This window comes from Glycine max, chromosome 20 (assembly GCF_000004515.6).
Source record: "Glycine max cultivar Williams 82 chromosome 20, Glycine_max_v4.0, whole genome shotgun sequence".
Taxonomy (NCBI): domain Eukaryota; kingdom Viridiplantae; phylum Streptophyta; class Magnoliopsida; order Fabales; family Fabaceae; genus Glycine; species Glycine max.
The window spans coordinates 42,459,681-42,484,196 of NC_038256.2; the positions used below are offsets into that span (position 1 = coordinate 42,459,681).

The 24,516-nt window shown below is 30.5% G+C and overlaps 3 protein-coding genes and 1 long non-coding RNA gene across 4 annotated transcripts; 2 read left to right on the forward strand and 2 right to left on the reverse strand.

Annotated features, from left to right (window-relative positions):
- Positions 1 to 2,142: 2,142 nt before the first annotated feature.
- Positions 2,143 to 2,872, forward strand: LOC102663627 (uncharacterized). Its single transcript, XR_420390.4, has 2 exons — positions 2,143 to 2,382; positions 2,455 to 2,872. It is a non-coding gene; the product is annotated as an uncharacterized lncRNA (long non-coding RNA).
- An 893-nt stretch (positions 2,873 to 3,765) lies between these two features.
- On the reverse strand, positions 3,766 to 6,019 carry LOC100784037 (zinc finger protein WIP6). Its single transcript, XM_003555406.4, has 2 exons — positions 5,521 to 6,019; positions 3,766 to 5,012 (listed from the first exon to the last, which is right to left on the reverse strand). Exons 1-2 carry the CDS (start codon positions 5,995 to 5,997, stop codon positions 4,572 to 4,574), a joined length of 918 nt encoding a protein of 305 aa, XP_003555454.2. The 5' UTR covers positions 5,998 to 6,019; the 3' UTR covers positions 3,766 to 4,571.
- Positions 6,020 to 17,029: 11,010 nt separating this feature from the next.
- On the reverse strand, positions 17,030 to 17,800 carry LOC100784572 (histone deacetylase complex subunit SAP18). Its single transcript, XM_003555407.3, has 4 exons — positions 17,780 to 17,800; positions 17,548 to 17,646; positions 17,277 to 17,420; positions 17,030 to 17,176 (listed from the first exon to the last, which is right to left on the reverse strand). Exons 1-4 carry the CDS (start codon positions 17,798 to 17,800, stop codon positions 17,084 to 17,086), a joined length of 357 nt encoding a protein of 118 aa, XP_003555455.1. The 3' UTR covers positions 17,030 to 17,083.
- A 2,837-nt stretch (positions 17,801 to 20,637) lies between these two features.
- Positions 20,638 to 23,059, forward strand: LOC100789537 (transcription factor HHO3). The gene is made up of 5 exons (XM_003556218.5): positions 20,638 to 21,074; positions 21,205 to 21,488; positions 21,659 to 21,935; positions 22,057 to 22,133; positions 22,423 to 23,059. Exons 1-5 carry the CDS (start codon positions 20,939 to 20,941, stop codon positions 22,792 to 22,794), a joined length of 1,146 nt encoding a protein of 381 aa, XP_003556266.1. The 5' UTR covers positions 20,638 to 20,938; the 3' UTR covers positions 22,795 to 23,059.
- The last annotated feature ends 1,457 nt before the right edge of the window (positions 23,060 to 24,516 follow it).

Sequence of the window (24,516 nt, forward strand, 5' to 3'; positions counted from 1 at the left end):
TTATCTTAACACCTTTAAATAACTTATGGTTTCCAAGGATATCCCCGCAAGACCCCAAGTCTCCAAGTATTATCTAATTAATGAACCGTCTAATTTACTAGTAAGTCATATTATATAGTTCAATTTTTTTTATTATTATCAATTTTAACGCGAAAAAAAGAGTGTAATAAAAAGTGTGATTTTTATTTCATTATATAAAAATGAGATAAAAATGTAAAATAAAATGACATATTTTGGTAACCACTGAATTAGGATTTTTATTTTTCCAATAAATAAGGTTTGATCTGTTGAACTGACTGAGATTAATTTTTAATTTAAGACTTTGTTACACTTAAAACTTTGGTCCTTCTTTAAGGATATAAAATAAAATGACATATAAATAACATTATTGTTTTTCATTATTAATTAATGAAAATTAAATAAAAGCATGAAAAAAGGCGCGTACTTTCAATTTCAAGATGCAAGCCTGCATGGTGCATATACAATTACTTATTTAATGATCTTATATAGGTTTTCAAATCTTTTTTATATATGGTTCGTTTTCAATCTACTTTTTCATGTAACATAAAAGAAGAAAGAGGCCAGAGGGGAAGAAAAAGAAAAAGGGGAAAAGGCTTCAACGCAAAAGGCACACAAGACAGCCTCGAGCAAAGAAAAATGCTGAGAATGGCCATGCATTATGTAAGTGTATGGCCATATTAGTTTTGATCCTTCAAAAACAATTTCATTGTATTTGCTACTTGAAAATTTCAAAATTATCTGTTAAATAGAAGCTATTCACTTGCTGCAGACAATGTCACTAAAACTCAATTACCGATAATGCACGTGTTTATGTTTATTTTTAAATTTTGGTTCTACCAACAGCAAATTAAAAGTAATATATATGAGTTTAATTGTATGTCTTTGTTTTGGAATAAGAGAGTTGTAATATAGTTTTTTCTATTCTTGCTGGACACACTGAATCTTAAGGAATGTTAAGGATGAAAATAAAAATGTTAATGTTGAAACAATTATTTTTGTAAACTTTTAAAATAATTTTTTTGAAAATTTCAAGAATCAAATACAATAATATTATTTTTGGAAGACTAAAACTAATATATTTTAATATTTGAAGGATTAAAATCATATTTAATCGTGTCTTATAATGAAAGATTTTCTTTCTAAAAGATAATAAAAACAACTTTTTAATTAATCAAGGAGGGAAGATATAAGAACACGATTATTAGAGATGAAATTAGTTTCAAGAAAAAAAGAGATTAGTATATATCCCAACCAAACTGACTGTATGTGTGAAAGTTTGTTCATAAAATGAAAAATAATATTAAAAAATTATAAAATGTAAAGATACGAATAAAAAATAGGTGTTTTAAAATATTAGAGTTGATCTAATAATTTATGAGTTATATTATTTATATGAGATTTTTATAAGATTATTTTTTTCTCTTTCATTATATCAATGATTTTATTCGAATTTTTTTTTCTTGATAAAAAAAGAAATACAATTCTCTCTCTTTTTATCTCTTTTGTAATTGAATGTTTTATTTTTATAAATATAATTGTAGTAGTTAATACAGTGTGTGTGTGGGGGGAGGGGGGTAAAACAGTGAGGCAATAATTGTAAAAGCAGAGCGTCTGAAAATGTTTCATAGTATCAGATTGTAGTTGATCTGAAAAGGCAAAAGAAAGGCCTTTGGGTGAAACCCCAAAAACAGCAGCACGTATCAGTGCTCCATCGTAACTCACACACACATTACCACTTCATCCAACCTCCCATTCATCACCCATTCTGTCCTTTTTCGCCACATTTTTTACGTATAGGCTAATCATATATAGACATATGCACTATATATATATTACGTCAAACATATATATTAAGGAGTCATTTAGAAACAAGTAAACAACAGGATACTTTTTTTGTAACCTACGGTATTAAAGATATATATTAATTTAGTTAATTATAAATTAATTATTATTTTAATTAGTTACAAGATAGTTATAAGTTTAATTATATAAAATTTAATGTATTTATATAAAAACTGATTTGTTTATTTTAAACATTATTCAAATAATATTTAGTTTGTCTGTTCTCTTGTTTTTATCTTTCTACCTTAAATTTTATTTTTATCATGAAATCAGATGAATACCACCTTCCATCCATAATTTTTCCGCTGCTTCGTTATTTTTTTCTCTCTATCTCTGCTCTGTGTTTTTATCAAAGCTTGGTCCCGCAATTTTTCAATTAACTATGTGCCCTGAGAAAGCGCTCGACAACTTCTGGAAGTCACGCTCAGACATGACGTCATTCCAACCGCGCTGTGCTGCGGCAACATCGATTGTGCGCTCTCCCTTTCTTCTTCTCCTGGATCTGCTAGGCGAAGCATTGTATGCTCTAAACTTCCTTCCATACTCTTAGAGACTGCGTCTGCATATCTCAATTTCGTTAGTGCCGCACAGGTTTTGTGAAGATAAAGGATATTAGGGAAAGGAGAAGAGGAACTAGAACAATTTTAATTTGTATGGCTAGAGTAAGTTTCTCGACGTTTAGCATTATTCACTTTTTGCTTATAAGGTATTTGATTAAATGATTCTGAAGATTTTGAAGACTTTGGCCTATGGCTTTCAGCCTTTTAGGCTTGATTTGATGATTTTAAGTTTTTGTCCATGGTGGTTAAGTATTATTTTAATTTTTATTATAAATGATTAAGCCTTAGTTATTGTTGGTTCACAAATATTTTTGAAAAGTCTTAATTGAAGATAGATTTTGTATTCTTCTATTTGTTGATGTTTTATGTTGATGTAATATTTTGTTCACGATGATTAAGTATTGTTTGAACTTTTTTCATTGATGGTTAAGCATTGAATTGTTGTTTTACTTTTGTTCTTGATAGTTAAGCCTTATTGTTTCTGTTAAGTGGTTAAACTTTGAGGTATAATTTCTATTTGGTGGTTAAATTTTAATAGTTTCATGGATTGATGATTTGAACATCTGCCAAATGACCTTGTTGTTGATTTTCCTTGATGGTTAAGCTTTGATGTTTGCTTTGAACGTTGGAAGAAGATTGAAAAAATCAATGTTGATCAAAGGTTTTTAAAAGATACACCATAAGTGCACCTACATTTTGATTTATTTCTAAATTTTTATTTTGATCAATGTATTTCCAGCATGTTTACCTATATTTCAATTTTTTAGACTTTATTCTCATTTCTTTTGATATTGATGTATTATATTCTTCAACCTTTTTACAAATTAGTTATTAATTTAAGTAATATTCAGTTTTTCTTTTTCCTTCTTTGCATCTCTCTATTTTGAATTTTATCATAGAGTAATCAAGAGAGACCACTCCTATTATTTGAATGTGATTGAATCTAAAGTTAGAGGCCTATATTCGACAATTCATTCACTTATTGTGTGTAGAATAAAATTTTCATTTTTCGACTTAACTATTTTAAGTTATAAAAAAAGATGGCGGACACTATATTATTTGATATCCAGTGATATAAAAAATAATAGAAAAATATAAATATGATAAATAATATAATGTTATAAGTCAATATGAAAACTTTGTAATTAAAGGATGTCCATTGTTCTAATTATTTATAGGTTTAAATATATTCTTTTGATCCTATAATTACACTTATTTTTTCATTTGGTATCTATAGTTTAAAATATGATCATTTAATCCCTACAATTACATTTTTTTATATCTAATTTAGTTCTTGACGTAAAATCACCTTAACGTTGTTTGTTCAACCACGATATATCACTGTTAGCTGAAGTCCTCTTCTCCATCCTTGATGACATATTATTTATTCTACTGTGCATCAACCCCAAGGTCGACCCCAACCTTCTACAATCGTAATTCACCATCACCTGCCATATCCACACTTTCTAGAGTTTCTTCTCTTAACCCCTTTCCTAACGTTACAAACACACTTAGCTCCTCCCTTAAAATTAAAATTCAAGCACGATGAAAAGTTACGTCTACAAAATTCAAAGGTGGAAAGTCACGTCATGATCAAACGAATAGCGTTAACAGTGACTTCATAACGAGAATCAAATTAAAAAAAAAATAAAAACATAACTATAGAAATTAAATTGACATGTTTTAAATTACAGCTGAAAAGTAAGTGCAACTATATATATATATATATATGAGTCAAAAGTATTTAAACCTTATTTATAATATAGAGATGCATATTGTCTTTGGCAATAAAATGCAAAGTCAAGAACAATAGAATCTGTGACTGCTCTTGTCTGCATGTCCCTTTTCTCATCTCATCTGCACTCACACTCACTGATTACTCTTCAGTCTTGACCACCTCCATTACGTTACTCTCTCTGAATATCACAGCAAAAGAAGCATCAAAAGAAAACGTCCTTTTAAGTTGATAAGACTGCCTGCCACTTCAACCTATAATGCAAGAACCTTAGCTTTCATTTCACTGTTTGTCTTGCACTCCTTTTTCTTCCACCACAGACCACAGACAAGGTACAATCTTTTAATGGATCAATCCAAGTCCTAGTTACAACGAAAAGAAAAAGCCTAACATACACCTACGTTGAATTATTATTATTTGAAAGTAAAAACAGCCACTTCACTGTCATCATCTCCACCTTCGTCCCCTCTTTCTTCACTCAAGTTATGTGAAGCATGGCCATTGCCGAATGCACGAACATGGTCTTTAAGGGACCTCTTATGCTTGAAATCAGAACCACAGACGCAGAACCAAAGTTTCCCACAATTCTTCTCGTGTGTTCTCCAATCTCCTCTTACTGCAAATGGCTTGTGACACTTCCTGCACTCGAATGGCTTCTCTCCATGCTTCCTCTTGTAGTGTGTTTTGAGGGTCCTGAAATCCTTCAGTGGCTTTGACCTTGGATAGTTTATGTTGTTTTTGCAACCTTCTTCACAGCAATAGCAGGGTAGCCTCAGCATTAGAGAACCTGCTTTTGACCCTCTCAATGAATTCGATCCTTTCCTATACTGGGATCCATGTCCCCACATATGCATCTACAGAAAATCATGTGATGTGAGTCACATTATAAAGTTATTATGTAAGCCCATTCTTGAGAGCAAAATAAAGTGCAACAAAATGATGCTATGGTACTGGTAGATATTTTAAAATTGGATGGAGCAACCATATATACAAGATTTCTGCTTTGCATTTGGTGAATTTTAAAAATAGAATTATATATTTTGCAATGCGTGGTATGATTATAATTATTATTGTACACATGAAATGCAAGACTTCTTTGAGATTTCAAATGGCTAATGATTTTAAATTACACTTTCAATAGAGAATGCAAGGGTTTACCTTTTGCTGTGTATATATAAATATATGTAAGTGGTAAGTCTTTAACGATACGAAAGTACTATTTTGAAATTATTCATCCGAGTCTAATAAATGCTAGCTCTTACCAATGTGTACTAGCTAGGTAGTTCAGTATTCAACAGAAAAAAAAATAAAGAAAGAAAAAAAGCTAAGTAGGTAGTTTTGTTTCAGCTGTTACTGACTAACCTGCATGTTGTTGAAACGGTTGAAGGTTTTGTTACAGACTGTGCAAGAAAACTGGGTGGGTCCAATGAGGATTTGTTGAGGAGTAGGGATCCAATATCGACCGTGAATTGGAGGGGAAGAAGGTTTGGTGGCAGCGGTGGGGGTGGGAAGACCAATGTGGAGGGCCACTGTTACACCACTCAGGTCATCGGAGCTAGGTTTTTGCTGATGATCACGCATAGTAGAAGAGTGTTTTGGGTTAGAGGCTCTGGATTTGAATTTGTGCTGACTAGGAGGGCCAAGGGAGAGGGAAATGGAATCTTCATTGTTAACTTCGTCAGCTTCTAAGCAGGCACTATCACTTCCACAAGAGGATATGCAGGAGAAAGAGTATGTTTTCTGCATGGTGATTTGGTGAGAGAGAGCAGTGAGGGAGAGGGTTGAGTTTTGGTTTGAGAATTTCAATGTGGAGGGACGAGAAAGGCCATAAATAAACATAATTAATCTGTGTGTTTTTTTATTCGAGTGTTTTTAATTTTTAATAAGAAAATGCTTGCTTTTGTGTACTTGTTTTATCTTATGGTGTTTTATCTAGCTTTAAGGAAAAGAAAAAAGAAACTGATGTTACATCATTATAAGTGAAACTAAACTTGGATTATTAAATGAAATGTTTGAAACTTGTACACAGGAAAAGTGTGATTAAAAACAGTTTATTAGAAGTGATTAGTTAAATTTTTTAAGAGAGGTTAATCATGACAAAACAGATAAATATTTTATACATTTAATTTAGTAAAAAAAACAAAAAATACAAATAATAGTGTGTTTTCTTTTATTTCATTAAATAAAATGTTAAAAGAAATTGAAGAAAAAAGTTTACCAGTTAACAAAAATTAACAGTTTTTTCTTTATTAAACTCAGGTTTTAAATATTTGTCTGCTTTCTCATTTTCTTTCCACTGTGGGATTACTATGCTTGGTAGCATAGAGAAAGAGGGTAATATTAATGTATATGTATGAGGAGAGGAGGCACGTGTCATCTGTGTAGGCGCACGTGGAATGAAGGAAATAATAAGGATGATAACGATGTGTGCATTTTGACATGTTTAGAAATGGAGTTGACAGCACCAGCAAAGACAGAAGAGTGGAGGAGGCAAAGCTTAGAATAGAAGCACAAATAGTATTTTAGGTAGAAGTTTAATTTCAGTCGCGACAGACGTAAATGCAAGTTAATTTTCTTACACGGTATCAGTTACAGTTAGCATCTATCGATATCACGTCCATCAGTTATTTTTATTACTACTAATTAACTATGCTAGTGTGTTGATGACAAAAGATACTAATAGAATTTCAGACAATAATAATTATTATAATGTTACACACGCAAGAGTAGGGTTGACATAAAACTGCAGAGGAATCTACTAGATTGCTGGTGACAGTGGCACTGGCACTTCCTCTTTTTTAATCCTTCACCTCTCCCTCGTCTCACCGATCACCATTCACTCTGCACCAAATCACTAGATGGATATTCACTTGTTATTCAATAGCTTGTGTGAGAGAGAAAAAAATATTAACGAGATGTTTAAAATAACATATGTTTATGTATCATATTCTTTTTCTTATCATATTATTTACTTAAATTTATTTTCTCTATCTTAATTGTTAAAAATTGTTGTAAAAAATTACAAAAGTAAAATAAATTTTTCAACCAGTATTGGTTGACTCTTTTTTCTTTATATTTTGAGAAACTCAACATTTTAAAAAATTTAAAGATTTTGATATTGTTATTGATAGGGTACACAAACTCATTCAATTATTGACTTAAAAGCTAAGTGTACCAAAAACCTTTAGATTTTCTTTGGATATATATGATGACAATTTTTTCCTTCGCTACCATAGCATCTCTTTGATTTATCTCTCTTCTTTTTTTTTAATTTGAAAAAAAAAAACTATCTGTATATGCAATGCACAGACACCCAAAAGTGAGAGTGAGTGTGCAATGGTACAGTCTCTTTCCATTTCAGATACAGACAGTAAACACGCAAAACTATAAGTGTGAGTGGTAATAGGAACAGAGTAAGTAGACATGGAGAACTGTAGAAGCGGAGACATGTGTCCCTCTCTCTCTCACTTAGTTTTTATCAAAGGAATTGCGATAGTGATGGAAAAGTACTGCATGTAATGAAACTCGAGTGAATCAACTTTAACTGTTCCGGCCAATTCCTACAGAGAAAGAAATCTAGCATCTGTACGTGTAGCTTTTGCGTATATACACACACATAAATCAAGATAATAATCATTTTTCATATAACTAATCTAGCATGTTTGTATAAAATTGCACTGCAAAATTTTAACAAAGTAAATTATACTAGTTATCCTTAAAGTTTCATAAGATCGAATACACGGATTCTCATTGCCTTTTTATCCCTACACTAATCATCTTAATTATTTAAAAAATATTACATATGACACTTTTTTAATTTTCTACACTAGTCTTTTTAAATTTTTGAAAAATATCACACTCTGCGTGGTTCTTTATCAGAAAGGTTGCTCTAAATATATGTTAAAAAAATAAGAAAATTTTGTGTAATTTTAAGAGACCTAAAAAATGATGAGTGTAGTTTACTCATTTTAATAAGTACTCAGTATCCATGACCCTACTACGTATGTAATTAAGTAATTACTATAATTCATGTGAAATCACCCTAGTAAATTTTGAATAGCTGCCGCCAAGGTATATTATAACAAAATGATGAAATTCTCAATGTCTAGGAAAAGGTCAGAAATATGGGGAGATTGTTGTGGTGGCGAGTCAGGTCTTAACTTGAAGTATCTCGTGAACAGTGTAGTACCATCGATGGTGGATAAAATTGATAGGGGGCAGCATTAATGGGCTGAAGTAAAGGGCTGGTAGGCCATGTCTTTGATTGGACATAGCCCTAAAACTTAGAATCTTTGAGTGACTGGTCAATCATCTCATCAATGACCAACCTATATCTCTTGGCCTTCATTCAGGTGATCCACCAACTAAAAAAGGTAGCAAAAGGTTAGGCAGAAGTTCCAATTTGAGTTGATCTAAGCTAGTTCAGTATACCTACTGCCTAGAGATTAATTTCTTGTAGGCTCTAGGTTATAATTGTTCTCCTATCAACTCTCCCAGACTACTCTAGTTTGATGAGAAGAAGAAACAGATCATGGACAACAAAGTTTATCCAATGTAGCTAGAGTGCTGAACACCTGACTGTCTGAACTAAGGTAAATTGATTTATTTAATATAAAAAAATATCTTCTTTGGGTAGAAATTGTGAGAAATATCATTCTTGTGGGGAAGAAAATTAATTCATGTTAATCTGAACTAATATATTTGTCTAAAATGACTATATTAATTACCTTTTAGGCTTAGGAGTTTGGTTGAACTAATTAGCAAATTCATGTATAATATTTTCACTGGTTTAGACTTTAGAAGTTGATTTTTTATTTTTTTGTCTAAAAGATGTTTTGATTTGTTTATTTTCTGACATTTTTAACATAAAAAGTGACTTTTAAAATAAAATTTAAGTAGTCTCTTTACAAGATGTTTCTTGTAAAGTTTTGAAATATATTTTAAACTAACATGCCTAAGGGTTTTTTTTTTTTACAAATTCATTTTTTCATCATCACTTGAAATTAAACAAACATGTTACAAATTAATAGTTTAGTTCTTCCTTAGCAATCTTATATAAATTGTGGTATCTGTTAGAAATAAAGGTTTCGTATGAGGCTTTTGTACTATATACATTTTTTTTGCCAGCGGAAACATGAATTTAACTATAACAAAATTTACTTATGCTATATTGTGGCTTAATTATTAGAACCTTGACATACAACATTACACATTGTTTATGGCAGGTACAGAGGATTCTTACCAATCCAGCATATATTTACAACGTGTCTTTGTTGGTTGCCTTTAAAGGCAACCAATTTCATTTTTATGTGTTGAACGTCTAGGAACATAAATCTTTCTCTTTCCACGTGATGCGAGTTGTCAGTGACCAAGTACCATTTGATGGGTTTCCTTCTTCCTATTAAATATATCTACAACAGACAAAATGAAAGATCTAGGTACACATTAATGTTTGAAAAGCCTTTGACTGACCTATCCCTCTTTCCACATGAGATTATTTGAACATTACATGTCAAAACTTTCTACAGAAATTATAAGAAGAAATAACAATTCCAAACAATACAAATGGTAATTAAAGTTCTTTTTCTTATGATTATTTTTTTAAAAGCTTGTGCTAGTCTATTCAACTGGATGTCTTTTATTTCTTTAGAATCTTGTGTAAGTTAGTTATCCCATTGACAAAACTACTTAAGTTTTCAATGAGTTAATAATTTGTCCTTCCAAAATAGCTGGAAATATTTTAGTCTACCAACGTCCCACATAATAACTGGCCATATGTAGAAATTTGTCCTTTCCAAAATCATAGGAAATAACATTTGTCAATTCAAATCCCGTGCATGTTTATGATAAAATTCTTCACAGCAGGAATTCCACATGCTAGCTTGGTGCTAATTAATTAGGTGAAAGCAAAAACTTTCTAGGGTTAGACCAATTAGAAGATGCATGAATGGCCAAGAGAGGCTTTGGATTCGATCCAACACATGGATTGAATGACATGAGCCAAACAAGTACAGACAGAGGAGCACTGTAGGTGGTGCATGAGTATGCTTTGTGAATTAGGTTTAAGTGGGACTTGAATGTGGGAAAGCCGAAGATAACTTTGCCATTTTGTTGTTTTTGTACGAGAAAGGAAATTAACTTCGAATCTCAGACTTTCATAGCTCCTCATCATTCATCTGTCACTGCCTAGCTCCTCACTTCACGTTGCCCTCTGCAGCTATTTTTCAATCAGTGTTCCTTCTTATTTTGATATTTCCCTCCAATTTAATCACCATCTTTCTTTCTTTTCCTGTGGTCAGTTAAGTTAACTAAAAGTACCAGTTAGCCTGTAAGCATGCAAGTATAGTGTAAGGCAAAACTGAGCCACCAAATTAAAGGGTCGCAACTTCCAATAGTCTACCATTCAACTGATCTAAAGAAAAGGGAGTGATCACACAGACTCCATGAAGGCATAAGGAAAAACAAATAACCCACAAGTGATTCATAATTATAGAACTTGATGATAACATGTTAATTAATCAATTGAAATGATTTTATCTGAGCACATTTTAAAAAATAAGTATAAATAACTTTTTTTTAGTAAAGTTACACAATTAAGTCCAAAACTATCAAAATAAAATGCATTTAGGTTTGTGTTTGTACTAGTAGTAGTGACCACAATTGCAATAATGACAATATCAAAGGAGGCAATTGTAATTATAGAGTTTAGGGTTATAGTGGTTACGATAATAAGAATAACAATGATTCAGTAGAGATGACAATTAAAAGGATGATAATAGTATGTATGTAATATAGATGATAATAATGTGGATATTGATAATGTTAAGTTATGATGGTGGGAAAGAGAAGAGATAAAATATAATTATTAAATTAAAAATTAGATTTTTTTAATCTATTTAATATTTTTTATTTGGAACAAAAAAATTGACTCATAATTAATTGATTTGTATTCTTTTTTTAATTTTTTGTTCTTCTTAAAAATCAGACGTGCAACATATTTGTATTCTACAATACGATATTATTAGTCAAAGCAACGCAATATAAACCATATTGTTTTTTTTTTCGGTACTATATGTAAACCATATTCTTAAATAGAAGAACTTGACTCAAGCTATATATGCAGCAATGACAGAGGGTGTTCGTTTCTGGTTTTGTGTTATATTACATCATATTTATCTTGTATCTTTATATGTCTATTTCTTTTTCCGTAATTATTCATTAAATTTTCCTTTTTCTTTCCTTTAGGTCAGGATTGACCCAAGAGTAAAATATCTGAAACTCAAGCTTTAGGTACACCAATAAAAAAATATTTTTGATTTTTATAAAATAAAAAGACCACATACGTTGAAAAATAAAAGGTTCAAAATATAACTTTTATTAAAAGTAATAAATTTTAAAAAAATTGTTTCAGGTCTAATTTACTATTGGACCGATTCTGCTTTAAGCAATATACTCATTCCCCAAAAAAAAGCTATATACTACCATCTTGTCTGTAAAAAAAATTCAACGACTAGCGTATGAAAATTGGGATTGTAAAAAATCATGTTATTGTTATTTGCTTGGTTGCATTGGAAACCAAACCGATAAAAAGAAATTTTGGTTAAAAAACAGACAAAATTTGAAGGCAACGTAACTCTATCGGCCATGTCCGGATGGGTGGCATATTACACAAGGCTGACCCATCTAACGTTACCAACTCTAGTGGGCCTCATCCAATCTGTTTGGCAGAACTGATAGACCCATTACGAATAAATTTAGGCAAAAATGTAATTTTCTTCTTTTATTATTTTTTTTTAAGAAACCATGATTTTAGTGTTTTTACCCATTTCAAAATTTGATCTGTATTGTGTGTGTTGCGCATAAAATTGAATCTATTTATATGTATATGTAATATATAAAATGTGTTCCTTTATATTTGTAAAAAAAATTCTAAAAATTTGTATTTTTTTTAATTAATTATTATTTTTATTATTTTATTTACTTATATATATTTTTTCAACTACTAACAATTTTTTGGACGCATTCTACATGTATATAAGACGTGGTTTGCCTCAAGTTGGTCATCTAACTATTTTTTTATTTGAGTATCGAAGTCTTATAGTGTGTTTGGATGGAACAATTTAGTAGGAAAATTCATTTTTTTAAGAAATTTAAAAGGATTCATGATAAAATAGTTTGTTTGAATAGAATATTTGAAAGGACATTTAATTTTTGATATTTTTATGAATTATTTTCATTGATTAAAATAGTGAGATTTCAAATTCTCTCAAAAAATATAGAACTTGAATTTTTTTTTTCAGAGATGCTCATTCTAACTCACGTTCTTACTCGTGACTCTTTCTCGCTCAACACTCGCAACTACGGGTGACCAAAGTTTTTACGGTCGACATCGACCTAAGTTGTTTTTCACTAACGTTGGTCGAGATTTTTTTAGTCAGAATTTTTTTTGTATTATTTCAACCAAAGCTATTTTTTACCAATATCAGCTATTTTTTTTTTTAAATGATGTTAGTTAGGGTTATTTTCTCACTAACGTCAATTATGGGAATGTTTTGCTGATGTCGGCCAAGGATTTTTTTGGTCGTTCTCATTCAGGTTTTTAAATTGATGTTGACCAATGATTTTTTTGACCGACGTTGATTAGATTTTTTCTACTATCATCAGTCGTGGCTAAGTTTTAAGTAGACGTCTGCTAGGGTTTTTCAGCTGACGTCAACTAGGTTTTTCCAGCCAACATCAGCAAAAACTATTTTTTAGCCAATATTGGCTAGGGTTATTTTCCAGCCAATACTAACTATGGTGTTTTGGCTTATGTCAACTAGATTTTCTTAGCCGACGTCGGTTAGGATTTTTTTTCCTAACATCGACTAGGGTTTTCTGGCTGACATCAGCCAGAGCTATTTCTTAACCATATTAGCTAGGTTTTTTGGTTGGTGTTGGCTAGAGTTTTTTTACTAACATCAGCTAGGTATTTTTGACCGACATCGGGTATGACTATTTTTAGTCGACATCGACTAGGTTTTTACAGTCAACATCCACTAGGTTTTTTTGGTCGACATCGGCCAGAGCTATTTTTTAGCCAACATCAGTCAAGGCTATTTTATAGCTGATGTTGAGTAGGGTTTTTTGTCCAACATTGGTCAAGGCTGTTTTTTAGTCAACTTCGACTAGGGATTTTTCGATCAACGTTGACCAATGATGTTTTTTGGCCAACATTGGGTAGGTTCTATTGGTCGACATTGACCAAGTTATTTTTTAGCCGATATTGGCTAGATTTTTTTGTCAACGCCTGCTAGGATTTTTTAGGCCGACATTGGCTAAAAATAGCCTTGGTCAATGTTATTCGAAAAGACCGTAGTTGGTGTCAGTCAAACAAACTCTAGCCGATGTTGGTTAAAAAAACATAGCCAACATTGACTGAAAAATAGACTCAACAAACGTTAATCGAAAAATAGCCCCGACTGACGTCAGCTGACAAATATTCTCGACATACTTTGCCAAAAAAACCCTATTTGATGTCAACCGAAAAATAGTCTTGGTTGATGTCGATTTAAAAACATCACTAGTTGTGGTGAGGCAAAACAACCCTAGTTAAAATTATCAATATTTTGTATTTTTAAATTATTAAAATTGAAAAATATTTTAATTAGTATTTCAAAATTAGATTGTGTTTGTTTTTTATAAAGTTTAGTATTGAAATTTCATCTATTTAAAATATAAAATTGAAATTTTGCATATGGAGGAAATTGAATTGCCCTATCCAAACAAAAAATTTAAAATTGAATAAATTTGAATTGATTTATCCAAACAAAGCACTTGAAAGATGAAGAAAATTAAAATCAAAACAATTCAAATTCTAGGCATTTCAAATTTCTTAAAATTTTGAAATTGCTCATCCAAACATAAGATTAATATATGTGACAATTACCCGTAACTTCCTCTCTACAACCCCTGTGCTCCTTCTATCATTTTTGTTTGAAATTACCTCCACTGTCCACCCTGGTTAATCTCTTCTCTATGAACAAATGCCAAAGGGTTTTAGTTAGTGGTAGAATGTAGAGATCATTATAGACAAGATAGATGCCTAAGAAATTGACCCAAATGAAAGTGGGACATTATCCTACTTCCTTAAGGAAAATCAAATCCATCATAACTGATAGTAAGTGATCAGTGGTAGCTCCCTAAGCCTGTGAATAGGCCTTTGATGATGGAAACTCGTTGCTTGTTAGCTAGCTAGAACATCTTGCATTATTGTATAAGCAATGTATGAGCAGTTTCTCTTTCTCCCGTTATCTATTTTCTCTTCTTTGCGTCTCCGTATTTTTACTAATAACCTCATTAAGTAAATAATCATTTTTCGTTTTTGAATGTGTGAATTGTTGATAAATTTATCTTTGAAATATTAAAATTTAAATATTGTTTCCGAAAGTGTAATAAATTTATCTGACCGTTAACTTTCATTCATTACTATTAATAAAATAACATATATGACACAAATTGACAAATTTGACACAAATTGATTGTCAATGTAGCCATAGGGAATAGATTGAACGAAAGTGTCAGTAAGTTATCATTATTGAACCTAAATGTCAATAATTTATTTTGGACGAAAATGTCAATAATTTTTTATTTAGAACCAAAATGTCAGTACATTTCCATTGGACAAAAATGTCAATAAATTACCATCATTAGATCAAAATGTCAGTAAATTGCTATTGTATCAAAATATCAATAATTTTTTATTAGACGTAAATGTAAATAATTTTTTGTTAAACCTAAATATCAATATGTTTCTATTATACTAATTTATTAGACCCTAGATGTTTATTAGTAAAACAAATATACTAATATGATTATATAAAACATTAAAAAAATTAACACAAAACTAAAATATAATACAATATTAAACATTAAATAAGAGACTTCTTCTAATAAAATTTCAATTAACATCATTGGACACTTTTCTTTGGATATTTTATATTATTATAAATTTTGAAACAAATTAAATAATATATATGCAAATATTAAAACTAAATATCTAAAAAAGTCCACTCTTTTTTAATAATGCAATATATATATATATATATATATATATATATATATATATATATATATATATATATATATATATATATATATATATATATAATGTTCCAAATGAAAGTATAACATAATTAAGATGAAATAAATTCATAAAGTAATTATATATTAAAGTCATCTTTAAATTTTATAATTTTTTAACTATCATTTTAGTTTACTTGAAATCAATGAGTATATCTAAATTTTAAATAATAATAAGCGTAAATTTGTTAAAACTATTTGTTTTTTAGATAATTTTTTTGATGCACAGGTATATCTTTTTTCTTAAAGCATAACCTTACAATCCGATTTTAAACATAGTCACAATGAAAGTTTTTCATTCCTTCCCAAGTTTGTTTAATGTATATCATATTAGTTTTACAAATTCAAGCTAAATGAGTTACGCCTTTTGAGTTACCAATGAAAAAAATGATAAATAACTATTTTCGTCTCTGAATGTGTAAATCGTTGAAAAATTTATCTTTGCAATATTTAAATTCAAAATTTGGGAGAAATTTATCCTAAAATTATATTTTACCTTTAAATGAAACAAAATTTAGAGTCTAACAAATTAGACTAATAGAAACATATTAATATTTAGGTTCAACAAAAAATTACTGAAATTTAAGTCCAATAAAAATGACTGACATTTTGGTCCAATAATAATAACTTGCTGACATTTTTATCAAATGGAAACATACAGACATTTTGTTCCAAAAATAAAAATTACTAATATTTTTGTCCAAAAAAATATTATAGACATTATCGTCCAACAAAAAGTTACTGATATTTAGGTCTAATAATAGTAACTTACTAACATTTTCGTTTAATCTATTCAACATGGTTACGTTGACAATCAATCTTGTGATAAATTCATTCATTTGTATCACGTAGACTATTTTATTAACGATAATGATCGAAAGTTAATGGTCCGATAAATTTATCGTATTTTTTACACTTTAGAAGACTAATTTTTAAATTTTAATCTTTCAAAAATAAATTTATCAACAATTTATACATTTAAAAACGAAAATAACTATATACCGTAAACTCTTTAAATTCATTCTATGTTTTCATGGTTCTCACGGGACTCGGAAATTAAAGTCTGATCCACAACATATACAATCATTGAATTTATACATCTTTCAATATTTTCATTCCTAGTACAAACCACAATTCGCAAAATTTGATGTAAAAAAAAAAAAATAGTCTCTCTATCACGCATATAAAATTTTTAGAGTAATACTTCTTCACTCATAAAAACCATAATATACTCTGACATAAAAACCGAATAGTTAGAAAGAAAAATAAAAATAATACACATACTCACAGCTTTCTTTTTCTTATATCTTCTTCTTCTTCCGATCTTTTTCTTTTTCTTTTAAGAAATAATAGAATAGAACAAAGGTAATGCATGTGTTTCTATTTGCATGTTTGTATCGTGAATTATACTTAATAATATTTATTAAAAAATCTTTTGTTTATACATTATTATAATATCAGAAGCAGGGCATTATTATTCAAATAAAACAAACTAACACAATGCAGAGCAATGAAAACTTTAGACATGGGCACGGTTCAAAAAACCCCGGGAGGTGAAATCTGCTCTGTTCCACACAAAAGAAGGCTCCAAAGACAGCAAAGAATAAGAGGGTAACGGCAAAGAAGAACTCGTGAGAGCAAAAATGCTGATCATAGTATATTATTATTATTATGGGACATCATCCTCAAACTTGGATACATAATCATAGTATATTATTATTATTATTATTATTATGCTAGGGAAAAAAAAACAAAAAAGTGATGGCAACAAACCCTAAGTAGAGAGAGAAGATCGAATTACCTCTTAAACTTTGAAACGGTCATTTTTGTCGGGGAATACAAAGGCGAAGGAGAGTTTGGCGTTTCTTCTCCTTGCAGTCAGAGCCACTTCTTTGACCTTTGCAAAACACACTGAGTGAGCCAACCATAAGCATAAAAGGCAATAAAGGAAGAAAAAAAATGGAGTGAAGACACATTAGGTCAAATTGAGAAATTACAAGATTGGTGAGTTCTCGGAGAGTAGCGTCCTTCCAGGTGTAAATCTGAACCTCATCTTTGGACTCTTTGCCTCTGACGACAAAGTCTTCCATGGAATGGTGACTCCCAATCTTGGTGAACACTATCAACAATAACGGACGTGTCTGAAAGAAAAGGAAGGAAGACTTTTATTTATTTTTATCGAAAAATATTAGTTTGTTAGGTTTTGTTAGTAGAAAAGTCGAATCTTTTTCCTCTTAAAGAAGAAGAAGAAGATGGAACAATGAGTACCTTTTTGTGATTGATGGGTTCGAGGCAAGGGCAAGAGGGGGGAGGAGGAGGGCCTCTTGGCAGCGACAACAACGCTCTTCCACCTTGTTGTTTGTTTGACTAGGGTTTAGTGTATTTAAGATATGAGAGAATGTGAAAGAACACAAACAACTATGTAGGGTTTTAATTTTGGGGATGAGAACGAAGACAATTTTTAAGTAAAACCGTCCTAGTTTTCATTCCATAAAATGACAGGATTTCCACTAACATACATTTTAAGACGGTTTTTAATAACCGCCTTAGAATGTCAGTCGTAAAAAGCTTTTTTAATTTCACTAATTACAAAATTGTCACCGCGATACTTTTTAAGACAATCCACAAAGAATCACCTTAGAAATAGTGTCGTAAAACATAATATTTGTAGTAGTGGAACTGCCATATACATAAAACAACGGAAATATCCTACTTGTTATCATTCATTTCCCAAAGAAAGGCAATCATCTACTTGTTATCCCTTCTATATCTTTAATCTATATGGAGAGAGATAAATAGAGAGAAGGGATAAAATACTTTAGTGGAACATTTAGTACAAGAAAGTATGAGAATCATCACTTATAAGAATCATAAAACTATTAAATATTTAGTAAAACTAGTCTACAAGCTAGTTAAACCATAAAAACTATTTGAAAGGTTAAAAACTAATAAGCTAATTTATTGAATTGAAAGTATTTGGAAAGATTAGAGAAAATAAGTTTAATACTCTATATAATTTAATAAGATTAGTAGAAAATGAGAAGGGAGAAGTTGTAAAGAGAGAAATGGATATGAACAGAAATTATGGGTAAATATATCTTTTTAAAAAAATTATTTTCTTTCTCTCCACTTTTTTATTTAACCAAATGAGCGAAGAAAAAATTCAACTTTTCTTTCTCTTTTACTTCTCTCATATTGCTTTCAATTAAAAAACTTTAATAATTTATTTATTTTTTACGCATTCTCTCTTCTCCCCTATTTTTTTTTTCCTTCTCTACTTCTCTCTCATTACCCAAATAAAGGATTAGTCCCTTAATTTTTAGAATAAGCAAATCGTAGGCAGGACTAAATTAATTCATCTAAACATGCCCTAAACAGGACTGTTGTGTGTAATAATAAACTAAGCTAATGTCCAGTCATTTTAGACACCCAAAAATATAATAATAAGCTAATGTCAAGTCATTGCGAATTTGCAATTATTCCAAAATATTTTTAGAAACCGAGACGTAACAAAAGTCACGCACAGCTGGTACCAGCGGTTCGCGAGAGAATCATAGGAGCATTGAGAATGATAGCAATAGGGTTGGCCATTGGAACGCATGAAAGGCCAATTTAATGCATCTTGCCTACCACTCATAATACTACCGCATAAGACACGCCTGCAACGTCGTCTTTCCCTTTTCTTTGGAACTCATGGGGGTATATTCTTGCATATGTATTTTTTTTTTAATTTAGAATTAACCTCTTGAAGTATTAAGTATTGAGATTAAGAGATAGATATCTTTCAACATATATTTAGGTTTAATCTTTCTAAGCATTTTTTATTTTTTATTCTTAGTCTTTAAACAATGATTTTTCTTGGCTTATTTGTGTCTGTATTTTTTATTTTATTAACAACTTTAGTGTTTTTTTTAATCAAGTAACAATATTAATTAATTTTGTAAAACAATTAATTAATAATATAACACACATTGGTAATCTAATCCAATGAATCTATGAAACAGTCATATATAATTTTTAATTTCTTATTTGTTTAGACTAATTGATGACATTAGTCTAATTATTAATGTCATTGTTATCTCATTTTTTACATTGTTATTGTTATCTGATAATAAAGATAGAAAGTCACATCAAAGAAAAAGTTTTGAAACTTTAATAAATTAATATTTAGATTAAAATTAAAAACAAAAATTCAAAAAGGGTTTAGAGATAAAAATAAATAAATTTTATTAATTAATTTAAAAGTCATATTTATTATAATTTTAATTGGTTGATTATATAATTTTTTTATGATCACACTATATAAAATTAAACTTAAAATAATGAAAACTATTATAAAAAAATATTATACATGAAGTAAAATAATTTTATATTATTATCTAATTAGAATTTATTATTTATGAGAATTTTATCAATTTTTATAAAATTATATTAAAATTTAATATATTAATATTAATTAATGATTAAATGATAATATAAATTTATTTTTCACCGAAAATGTGAATGTATTAGCTATAAACTGATTTAGTATAATTTTTTTAATTAGTATAATTTGACAAAAACTTACTTTTCATAAGATGATTTAGTGTAATATTGAAATAGAAAGGTTGGCAGAAAAAGGATAGAGGAGAGAATTTTTTTATCTTATCCTTAAACTAGAATAGTGACTAGTGAATAGATAGACAAGACCGGAAAGAGTAACGCAATTGCTAACGCACGATGAAAATGCGAATAAAATATCTTTCTCTCCCTCCTATTTGTAGAGATTATTGTTTGATTTTTTTTAACACCAAAATAGTACATTTAAATCATAAGGGGGCATTCCGAGAAATGAAAGAGGTTATTGATCGATTATTATTGATTACTTGTTATTATCATTATTAATATTATATCACTCTCTATGAAATACTATTTTATTTTTGTTTCAAGAGATAAATCTATGAAATATTATGTACTTACATTTTTTTTATTAATCTTAGTTTCTGGAGTTGATTTTAAGTATTTTAAAATATATTTTTAATGACATTCTAATATAATACATATATCTAATTATTCAAACTTATTTTGATACACTTATATTAATAAATTTTTATAAAATTATGGACTAAAAATAATATGATTGAGTCAAACTTAAGGGATTATAAAACTATCTAAATTATTTTGTGTGTAATTTTTTTTTTCATATACTTTAATTTCTATTTTTTATTTTTATTTTATAAATAGCAGTTTCATCTTCTCATTCTTTTCCAAAACTAAAAAACTATTTAATATTTATCCGTCTGCCAAGAACAGCAGCAGAACATATTAAACAAAAAAAGCAATATAAAATGCATCAAAGATTCTTGTTTTGTATGCGACGCCTCGACCGCGATATTTTCCCGAGCCGTTCGCTTCAATGTCTCTCGTTTTCTCGACCTGTCTCTCTCTTTCTCTTCCATCTTTGTTGGGAATTTTCTCTTTCTTTTGTTTTTTTTTTTCAATTGTTTTTTCTTGCTTGGTTTACAAGTCTGTTTTATTTATTCCTAAATTTGATTCTAAGATTCCATATTCTTCTCTCTCTCTCTCTCTGCTTCCACAAAACGACATTTCCTTATATATCCCTTCTCCCTCTCACTATTCTTCTCGCTCTTCTTCTTAACGCCACCTTGGCTTCCATAAAATGTATTTTTTCACTGAGAAAATGCAGAGTTTGAAGATGGGATTCCCTGACTACATCCAAACATTAGAAGAAGAACGCCGTAAGATTCAGGTGTTCTCCAAAGAGCTTCCTCTTTCCTTGGAACTGGTTACTCAAGGTAACCCAATTACCAAACCATTCATACCCTTTTGTTGTTTGGCATGAGGATCATAAAGTTTCCTCCTTTCTTTTCTGGGTTTGTTTTCGTTTCTGGGGTTTGTTGTTGATTTTTTTTGTTTTTTTGTCAGCCATTGAAACTTGCAAGCAGCAATTGTCTGGAACTACGAGTGAGTATAATTTGAATGGCCACTCGGAGTGTTCGGAGCAGACAACGTCAACGGAAGGGCCTGTTTTGGAGGAGTTTATTCCAATCAAGAAAAGGGCATCATCATCATCCCCTTGTTGTGATGAAGATGATGAGCAACATTCTCACAAGCAAAGGGTTTCAAAGGAAAATAATAACAGTGATAAGAGGAAATCAGACTGGCTTAGATCTGTTCAGTTGTGGAATCCAGATCCCCCAGCTGAGGAGGTAAGGAAATCAAAAGCTTAATTGTCAATTTGTCATTGTTTGAGTGAGTTTTTGTGCTTTGTCAATCAAAAGCTTAATTGAGTGAGTTTTGTGCTTTGTGTTGAAGAGATGAGTTGAATTGACTTGTTTATGTGTGTCTAAATTCTATTTTCCCGTGGAAAATTGTTCAGGATGTGAGTAAGATAGTGTGTGGGGTGGAACTGAAGAGAAGTGGAAGTGGTGGTGGTGCTTTCCAGCCACTCCACAAGGAAGAAAAAAGTTCAAAGCCAAGTGAATCATTGAGTAAAACACCCTCTTCAACCCCGGTAGTTGCGACGAGTTCTAGCGCTGTAGAACCCGCAGAAGAAAAATCTCTGAATGAGGGACAGAGAAAGCTTCGCAGGTGCTGGTCACAGGACTTGCATAAGCGCTTCTTGCATGCCCTTCAGCAGCTTGGGGGTGCAGATTGTGAGTATCTCAATATATAGTATGTTCTTTTTTTGGTAATGATGAATATATAGTATGTCCTGATTGTTGTGTTTGAGATGTTACTATAATTGCTTATTGATAATTTTGGCTGTTTCTACAGCTGCCACACCAAAGCAAATCAGAGAGCTGATGAATGTTGATGGCCTCACAAATGATGAAGTCAAAAGCCATTTGCAGGTATGTTAGTTATATAAGACGATTTATATATCCCAATTTCCCATCGTTTGGCTATCAAATTTGGCTTAACTAGTAAAATCATAATTGGAGTCTTAGCTATTGGTCTCTCCTGTTCTTTCCATCGTTAACTGTTTTTCTTGTTTCTTAATACCCTCCCCTCCAATCTTAAATAGTGATAAGTTTTTGTTGTGGAATTTACAGAGTTACAGTAACTTAATATATTCTTGGGTTCCAACTGTTCCATATTCTGAATCCATAGTCTAAAATTATCTTTTGGGGTTTTGGACAGAAATACCGTTTGCACACTAGAAGGCCAATTCCCATGGTTCACAACAGTTCCGATCCACAAGCAGCACCTTTTGTCCTTGTAGGGAACATTTTTGTCCAATCACCAGAATATGCAGCTGTAGCTACCTCAACAGCATCAAGAGAAGTGGCCACAGTTGCAGCACCTGCTAGAATTTATGCACCAGTGGCCACACATCCTACACCTGTTTCACACCCACCAGATGATTCAATTAAGAAGCCACAGTTTAAGAAAGTAAAGCTGTTTGAGCTTTCAAATTCAGATGATAGGGCTAATCACAGTGAAGGAGCTGTTCATTCAAATTCCCCTACCTCATCCTCCTCCACACATACCTCTACTTCCCCTGGCTACTGAGTTTTAAGATGTTGCACAAGTTTTGTGACCAAAATTGCTGTAGAAAGTCCTCTGATATTTTTCTTCTGACTTTTTTTTTTGTACCAAAATGTTCTTTACTCCTGTTATCTGGGATTTAAATCATAGAGGTTACACAGAAAGTGACAGTTTTGATGTTAAATAAAGTCCCACCCTCGATGCTAGCTGGTTACCATGTTATCTCCTTGGCACAGAAGGTGAACTGAAATTTCAAAATTTAAATTTGGAAGCATGTTCAATGTTTTAATTGGTCCAGCTTCTCAAGATTGTGACAAATTAAAAGTTACTATTCTGACTTAGTCATATTCCTTACACATTGAGCAAACTATTAATTACACCACTATTTGTTGTGAATTAAAAGTGGTCCACCTAAGCACCTACATTGTGTTGGCTGTTTGGTTGGAGTGAGAATTAATGGATGATATGATAGTTGTAGCATGATGACTATGAAGGAGGATCTAAGAATATCCAATGGAAGATGCAACGAACGCAACCTACATAGGAAAAAAGAAGATGCAGACATGTGTCAGGTTTGAAAATGCCAATTTCAGCAACTGTGAATTACCATAGTATTTCTGAAGACCTTCCTTAGAACTGTCAGTTATGAAACTAATAAGATTATGACCAAGTGACTGTTGTGGATTATTAAAGATTACAGCAAAGGTTAGGTTTTGCTGGAGGGTCCTCATTAATTTTTTTTCGCCCTTGTCTCTCCTTTTGGTTGAGTGGCCCCAAATGAGCTTGCAAGTTGCACAAGAGATTGCCAAATAAATACAAGCAGTCAAAATTTGCATACATATTTAAGTCATTTGCACTGCAGGATTCTGCCTTGGAATCTTCTAAATTTGATTCCTCATCAAACTACCATTTTAGTCTTTACATGGCAAAATATGACTATTGTAGTAATTGATTTCTTATATTGTTTTCATTATTTTTAAATTTCCACTTAAAATTTCTGAAATGAAGCTAATCTGTTAACTGTTTGTCGGGGCCACAAGCCTAATAGAAACAAGGAAAATGACTTAAACAAGACAATCATCCACTAAATTAACGAGGTAGCAGCAGCGCCATTTCCTAGAATGGCAGCGATGCATGGAGGATGATATGGACCAGAACCACTTTGTATGCTCTCCTTAAGCAAACTGGTACTTTGTATGAAACATGTAATGTAAAATCATTCGTAAATAAAACTATTTATATTTTTTCATCTAACAGCATAAGTTACATAAATACACATAAATAATTTTATAAAATTACAACTCTAATAGCATTTTCAATGGATGTAATTTAAACAACTCATTTTGAATTCTTTATTTTATATTAATTGGTTAAGCAACTCATATTTTACTTTAATTGTATAATTTTAAGTAACTTTTAAATTACCTCCTTAAATGACAAGAAAATATTTTTTCTCATAAATAACCATTATTTATATAAGTAATCATGACTTAATTTTAAGCAATCCAGTATGACACGTAAATCGCATCTCATAATAAAAAGAATTAAGTAATACAATTTAAAAATAATGAGCCTTAAAGATGTTTTAACATGTTATGTATGATGAAAATTAAAGACAAGATATTTATCATTTTTAATTTAATTTTCATTTAATCTTACCCTACAATTTATAATCTACTATTGGTATAAAAGTTATTGATTTTTTATGATAGATTACCAAACTATATTTTAAACAATGCAAACGTG